Source organism: Suncus etruscus, chromosome 6, assembly GCF_024139225.1.
Source record: "Suncus etruscus isolate mSunEtr1 chromosome 6, mSunEtr1.pri.cur, whole genome shotgun sequence".
Classification (NCBI taxonomy): domain Eukaryota; kingdom Metazoa; phylum Chordata; class Mammalia; order Eulipotyphla; family Soricidae; genus Suncus; species Suncus etruscus.
Window position 1 is genome coordinate 114,599,610 of NC_064853.1, and position 7,365 is coordinate 114,606,974.

Genomic DNA, 7,365 nt, shown 5'->3' on the forward strand with positions numbered 1-7,365 from the left:
ACCCTTTCCTTCCTTCCCTTCCCTTTTCTCTTCTCTTCTCTTTTATTATCTTCCCTTCTCTTCCCATCCCTTCCTTTCCTTTCCTTTCCATTTTCCCTCCCCTTCTCCCCTCCCTAACCTTCTCTTTACTTCCTTCCCTTCTCTTCCTTTCCCAACCTTCCCATCCGTTCCCTTTTTCCCTTCCCTACCATTTTCTTCCTTCCCTTTCCTTCTCTTCCCTTCCCTTCCTTTACCTTCCCTTCCCTTCTCTTCTCTTCTCTTCTCTTCTTTTGTCTTCTATTATCTTCTCTTCTCTTCCCTTCCCTTCTCTTCCCTTTTCCCTTCTTTCTCCCTTCCTTCTCTTCCCTGCCCTTCCCATCCCTTCTCTTCCCTTCCCTTCCCTTTTCTTCTTTTTTCCCTTCCCTTCCCCTCCCTTCTTCCCTCTCCTCCCCTCTCCTCCCCTCCCCTCCCCTTTCCTTTTCTTCCCTTCTCTTCTCTTCTCTTCTCTTCTCTTCTCTTCTCTTCTCTTCTCTTCTCTTCTCTTCTCTTCTCTTCTCTTCTCTTTTCTTCTCTTCTCTTCTCTTCTCTTCTCTTCTCTTCTCTTCTCTTCTCTTCCCTTCTCTTCCCTTCCCTTCCCTTCCCTTCCCTTCCTTCCCTTCCCTTCCCTTCCCTTCTTCCCTTCCCTTCCCTTCCCTTCCCTTCCCTTCCCTTCTCTTCTCTTCTCTTCTCCTCTCTTCGCTTCTCTTCTCTTCGCCTCTCTTCGCTTCTCTTCTCTTCTTTGCTCTTGTCTTCTCTTCTCTTGTCTTCTCTGCTCTTCCCTTCCCTTTTCCCTTTCTTCACCCTTCCCTATCCTTCCCTTCCCTATCCTTCCCTTCCCTTCCCTTCCCTTCCCTTCCCTTCTCTTCTCTTCTCTTCTCTTCTCTTCTCTTCTCTTCTCTTCTCTTCTCTTCTCTTCTCTTCCCTTCCCTTCCCTTCCCTTCCCTTCCCTTCTCTTCTCTTCTCTTCTCTTCTCTTCTCTTCTCTTCTCTTCTCTTCTCTTCTCTTCTCTTCTCTTCTCTTCTCTTCTCTTCTCTTCTCTTCTTTTCTATTCTCTTCTCTTCTGTTCTCCTTTCCCTTCCCTTCCATTTTCTCTTCCCTTTCCCCATCCCTTCACTTCCCCTTCCTTCCCTTCTCTTCCCTTCACTTCCGTCCCTTCCCTTTTCTTTCCTTTCCTTTCCTTTCCTTTTCTTCTCTTCTCTTCTCTACTTTTCTCTTCTTTTTTCTTCTCATCTTTTTTCTTCTATTATCTTCCCTTCCCATCTCTTTCTTTCCCTTCCCTTCCATTTCCCTCCTCTTTTCCCCTCCCTAACCTTCTCTTTACTTCCTTCCCTCTCTTCCCTTCCCTTCCCTTCCCTTCCCTACTCTTCCCTTCCCTTCTCTTCTCTTCTTCTCTTCTCCTTTCCCTTCCCTTCCATTTTCCCTTCCCTTTTCCCCTCCCTTCACTTACCATTCCTTCCTTCCCTTCTCTTCCCTTCTTTTCCTTCCCTTCCCTTATCTTTTCTTTTCCTTCCCTTCCCTTCTCTTCTTTACTTTTCTCTTCTTTTCTCTATTCTTCTCTTCTCATCTCTTCTCTTCTATTATCTTTCCTTCCCATCCCTTCCTTTCCCTTCCCTTCCATTTCCCTCCTCCTTTCCCCTCCCTAACCTTCTCTTTCCTTTCTTCCCTTCTCTTCCCTTTGCTTCTTTTTTTTCCCATCTCTTTCCTTTCCTTTCCTTTTATACCTTTCCTTCACTTCCCTTCCCTTCCCATCTCCTCTCCTCTCCTCTTCTCTTCTCTTCTCTTCTCTTCTCTTCTCTTCTCTTCTCTTCTCTTCTCTTCTCTTCTCTTCTCTTCTCTTCTCTTCTCTTCTCTTCTCTTCTCTTCTCTTCTCTTCCCTTCCCTTCTCTTCTTCTCTTCTCTTCTCTTCTCTTCTCTTCTCTTCCTTCTCTTCCCTTCTTTTCCCTTTTCCCTTCCCTTCCCTTCTCTTCCTTCCTTTTTTTCCTTTCCCCTCCCTTCCATTTTCCTTTCCTTTTTCCCCTCCCTTCACTTCCCTTCCCCTCCCTTCACTTCCTTTCCCCTCCCTCCACCCCGCTCCCCTCCCCTCCCCTTCTTTTCCCTTTCCTTCTCTTTCCTTGTCTTCTCTCCCCTTTTCTTCTCTACTTTTCTCTTCACATTTATTCTCTCTTCTCCTCTTCTTTTTTCCCCTTCCCTTCCCTTCCTTTCCCTTTCACTTCCCTTCCTTTCCAGTCCCTTTCCCTTCTCTTCCTTTCCAGTCCCTTTCCCTTCGGTCCCTTTCTTTCCCTTCTTCCCTTCCCTTCTGTTCTTCCTTTCCCTTCCCCTCCTTTCCCTTCCCTTTCCTTCTTTTTCTCTTCTCTTTTCTTCTTTTTTAATTTCTCTTCTTGTCTTGTCTTCTGTCTACTGAAAATCTCTTGAGAAAGCCACAAGATGGCAAACTGAATTTCTCACATAGCAGTGCCCAAGCTGATATGCCAAGAATGACTGAGTGAATACCGGCTACCAAAGACGCCCTACAGCAGAAAAGTACCTCCATTGTCTGTGAAGCAGAGAGTATGGGTCTGCCCTTGCTTCCAGATTAGATACTGCGAGAGGCTTAGTGGACCTGTCTTTTTGTGTGTTTCTCTTCTCTTCTCTTCTCTTCTCTTCTCTTCTCTTCTCTTCTCTTCTCTTCTCTTCTCTTCTCTTCTCTTCTTTCTAGTGAAATTACCTGTGAAGGCGAAGAAAGGCCCAGCCAAACCTATTTCCTCAAGTTATCCACTCCTCTTCTCTTCTCTTTTCCTCTCCTCTCCTCCTCCTCTCTCTCCTCTCCCCTCTGCTTCTCTCCTCTTCTCTTCCCTCCCCTCCTCCTCTCTATCCCCTCCCCTCCTGTAGTCCCCTCTCCACTTCTCTCCTCCTCCTCTCCTGTCCTCTTCTACCCTCTCTTCCTTTCCCCTTTCCACTTCCCCTCTCCTCTCCTCTCCCCTCTCTCCTACCCATCCTTTCTTTTCCTCTCTCCCCTCCTCTTCTCTTCTCTCCTCTCTCCATTTCCCTACCCCTCCCCTCTCCCCTCCCTTCTCCCTCCCTTTCCCTCTCCTCTCCTCTCCTCCCCTCCCCTCCCCTCCCCTCCCCTCTTCTCTTCTCTTCTCTTCTCTTCTCTTCTGTTCTCTTCTCTTCTCTTCTCTTCTCTTCTCTTCTCTTCTCTTCTCTTCTCTTCTCTCTTCTCTTTTAACTGTCTCCTGAAACACACCTAAGAGTGTCCTTTTCCCATTTCCCTTTCATTTTCCCTTTTCTCTTCCCCCTTTCCTTCAATTTCCCCTTCCCTTTTCCCTTTTCCTTTTTCTACCCTTTTTTTTCTTTTCTTTCTCCCTTCACTTTTCCTTTTTCATTTCCTGTACTCTTCTTTTCTTTCTTTTTCCGTTCCACTCTTTTCCCCTTTCCCTTCCCTTTTCTCTTCTTCCCTTTTTCTCCTGTTCCCTTTCTTTTCATTCTTCCCTTCCCCTTTCCCTTCTTCCCTTTCCTTTCCCTTCTTCACCCCCTTTTCCTTTCTTCCCTTCACTTTTTTCCTTCCCTTCTTCCCTTGTCCCTCCTTCCCTTTCTCCTCCTTCCCTTTTCCTCTCCCTTTTCCTCCCCTTCCCTTCATTTATCTTCTTCTTTTGTCTTTTTTATCTACTGAAGGTCTCCTGAGAAAGCCATGAAAGGCCGAGCTGAGTCTATCACATAGTGGTGCCCAAGCAGATATGCCTAGAATGACTGAGTGAAAATGGCTACCAAGGTGCCCCAGCAAAAAAAGATACCTCCTTTATTTGTGATGGCAGGCAGGTGTCTGCTAATGCTCTTGGATTCGCAAATTGGGGAGACTGAGAGGACCCTTTCCTTCCCCTTTCTTCCCTTCCCTTCCCTTCCCTTCCCTTCCCTTCCCTTCCCTTCCCTTCCCTTCCCTTCCCTTCCCTTCCCTTCCCTTCTCTTCTCTTCTCTTCTCTTCTCTTCTCTTCTCTTCTCTTCTCTTCTCTTCTCTTCTCTTCTCTTCTCTTCTCTTCTCTCTTCTTCTCTCTTCTCTCTTCTTCTCTTCTCTTCTCTTCTCTTCTCTTCCCCCTCTCCCCTCTCCCCTCTCCCCTCTCCCTCTTCTCTTCTCTTCTCTTCTCTTCTCTTCTCTTCTCTTCTCTTCTCTTCTCTTCTCTTTCTATCCTCTCCCCTTATCTCATCTCCTCTCTTCTCCTCTCTCTCCTCTTCTTTTCTGTTTTTTGAAACTCTGATGAAAATGCCTAGACAATCTCATCCACAACTATTTTTTGAGGTACCAAAACAGAGAGTCATGAAATACTGAGTGAAAACCAGTTACCAGAGTTGCCCCAGCAGCAGAATGGTACCTCTTTTTCTGTGAAGGCAGGTGGATGGGTCTGTCCCTGCTTTGCCATTATAACTGGGAGAGACTGAGGAGACATGTTGCCAATGAGTCAGTTTTATGCCTACATCAGGGGATGACCCCTTTCCATGCCTTACTGCTGCTGGGGTACCTCTGCTAGCCGGCTTCCACTCAGTCTTTCTTGGCCTTTCCTGGCCTTCTCAGCAGAGTTTCCGGAGACAGAAGAGAAGAGAAGAAACACACAAAAGCAACAGATCTTCTCAGTCTCTTCCAGTTCTCCAAAGTAGTTCTTGAATACTGCCTTATAACCTCCAATCAAAAATGCCCCATTATCCACCGTACAGAGGAGAAAGATCTTTGTGTTGGTGTTGCCAGAAACCATCATGATCTTGACTATTTAGTACCTGGCAGAGCAGAGCAGAGGCAGGGACTTCTTCATCCATGGCGAGTAAGGTATGTGGAAATATCTGTCCATGTAAGAGCCAGCGGTAGTAGTTTGAGGGACCACAAGGACATTCTCACAGCAACTGTTGGTGAAGGATTTCCAGTACCATTTTCTTCCGGAAGACAGGCATCTGGTGCTGAGTGAATGTGATCGGTTTGTCCCTCGAGATATAATTGGCAAATTGACAAGTAAACACTCCACAGTCACTTCCATTGAACTGTTGGGGAATCTCATGTGGCTTCATGCTGTAAAGTGTCCACTCCAGGAGATTCAAATCAATATTTCTTTTCGTTTGACTTTCCTCCTGTAAATACTGAAGGAGCATCTCACATATCTTGTGGCCCTTGTGACCCATTGAATCCAGGTACTTCAGAGACTTTTTTCTTACATCTATCACCACGAGGCTCCAATGTACCTCTTGATGAATAGGCACCAAGATAAGTTCCTGGTCAAAGAGATTGACCCCTTTGGTCCATTTCTTTACTGCTTGGTAACCAGCAGACATTAATTTCGGGTAGAAGAAGGTACTAAAAGCATGAAGTGCTGGATAGTCTTGTTTTCTGTTTCTTTCCATGAGCAGATTCATATAAAAATTGATGACTTCATCATTGAGCCACTGATCATTTCTTAAGGTCTGGAGATCTCCTCGAGTGATACGCTGTTTAAAAGCACTGCTTAGGATCTGATCCTGAGGACCAGAACCTAGTGCATTCCTGATTTCCTTCTCCATATCTGCCGTCAATTCAAGATCATCGTCCATCCTTTTCACCGTTGATTTTCCAGAGCCAAGTTTTTCTTTGCTCTCAAGTCTTGAGACTTTCCTGCTAAGTACGCCTTTGCTTCCATCACCCAGGTGAAGTGGGGGTGACAATGTTTCAGAGAAATCCAGTTCTAGCTGGTGTCCCGTCCTACTTTCATTTTCGAGTGTGACTCCAGTGCTCTTCTCTCTATCTGAAACTTTTCCCTTTGAACACGTCTCCTCAATTTTCACTTTATGGACAGTTCCACTTGTTTCAACAACCCTAGATGGTCTTGGATCTAATTGTGTTGTTTTAAATCCATGACTTGACTCATCCCCCAAGCTTTTGCTCTTTACTGTGTCCATCTGACTTCTTGGAGAACTAGGATGTGTTGAAGTTGCAGTAGGCATGGAGCTTCGTTGGTTGACTCCTTTTTGTTGCTCCAGTAAATGTCGGACCTTCTTTCTCTCCTCTTTTTGAAAATCCTCTTCCACAGTAGAGTGGGGTCGCTGCTGAACCTTTGCACTGTCTTCAGAGACAGTCTCTGTTGACACTTGTTCTTTCACTTGGTTAATAAGGTTGCCTACTCTCCTTCTTTTAGAAGATATTTCTTCGGTGTCCATTGTAGGAAACAGAGTGTCATTCTGCTCCATCAAGTGCCCCTCTGATTGTTTCAAGCTGGAGAGGGAACAATCATCTGGAGAGGAACTTTTCAAGTCCTTTCCATGAACTCTTCGGCAATGGGGACCTCCTTTCTTTTGCAGACTAATACAGTCTAATCGTGGTCTTTTATCAGGTGTTTTCTCTGTGTCCCCTGTAGACAACAGAGCCTCATGCTGCTCCTTCAAGTGACCCTCTGATCGTTTCAAGGTGGAGAGAGAGCATGTAGCCGGAGAGGGACTTTTCAAGTCCTGTCCATAATAAGCTCTTCGGCCATGGGAACTGCCTTTCCCTTGCTGACTAAGGCAGTCTAATCTTGGTCTTTTATCAGGGGTGGTATCAGTGTCCCCTGTAGAAAACAGAGTGTCCTTCTGCTCCCTCAAGTGACCCTTTGATCGTTTCATGCTGGATTGAGAACAGGCACTTCTCAATTCACTTGGGCAATGCGGCACCCAGGTTCCCTAGGCTGGGGGCCGGGGCCAGATGCCAAGTGAAATTTCAAGCCTGCCCTTGCAACTTTAGCAACCAAGTACTGGCCAGTGAGTGACTTCTCTCAAAGGAGGCTGTATCAAACAGTCTTTCTCCTTTGCGACTGATTCCTCTCTCTCAGCTCCCCTCCCTCTCCTACCCTCCCACCCCACTCTACCCCACCCCCCTCAAAGTGAAGTGACCACACAACCCTTCTCGCCTCGCAATTGACAACTCTTGCCTCTGAACAGAACCAGCAGTTAGAAAGCCTCCTCTGCAACCTGCAGGCAACACCCGGGAGAGACTCACCCAGTCTGTTCGAACTGAGTCCCGCAAGGATGGGTCCGCCTCTGGCTTGGTCGTGTCTACCTGGCCTGGGACCAAGTGGGGTTGACGAGTGAGCGAGTAAACGACTGCCGGACCTCGAGAGAGCACTAGAGGTGTGAGTACTGGCAGCGGCCTGTCCCGTCCAGTCCAGTCTGCCAACGCCGTTGCCAAGCGAACCCCGCAACGTCACAGGCGCTCTCGAGATCCAAACCTTGGCCGGTCACAACTCTCGAGCTAGGAGGTCTTCCGGGATACCCGGTGGGGGTGGGTGCAAATGAAGAGGGCCTTGTAGCAGCCCCCTGGGATCGCTACTGGCTCCCACCTGCTCCAGCGCCATCTTCCCCGGGGGGCTCAAGCTGGGGCCACCG

At 47.3% G+C, this 7,365-nt stretch overlaps 1 protein-coding gene across 1 annotated transcript; it reads right to left on the reverse strand.

The window, feature by feature from the left end:
- Window positions 1-4,875: 4,875 nt before the first annotated feature.
- Window positions 4,876-6,606, reverse strand: LOC126011863 (sentrin-specific protease 2-like). The gene has a single exon (XM_049775630.1). The coding sequence runs from the start codon at window positions 6,604-6,606 to the stop codon at window positions 4,876-4,878; it is 1,731 nt and encodes a 576-aa protein (XP_049631587.1).
- Between the last annotated feature and the right edge of the window lie 759 nt (window positions 6,607-7,365).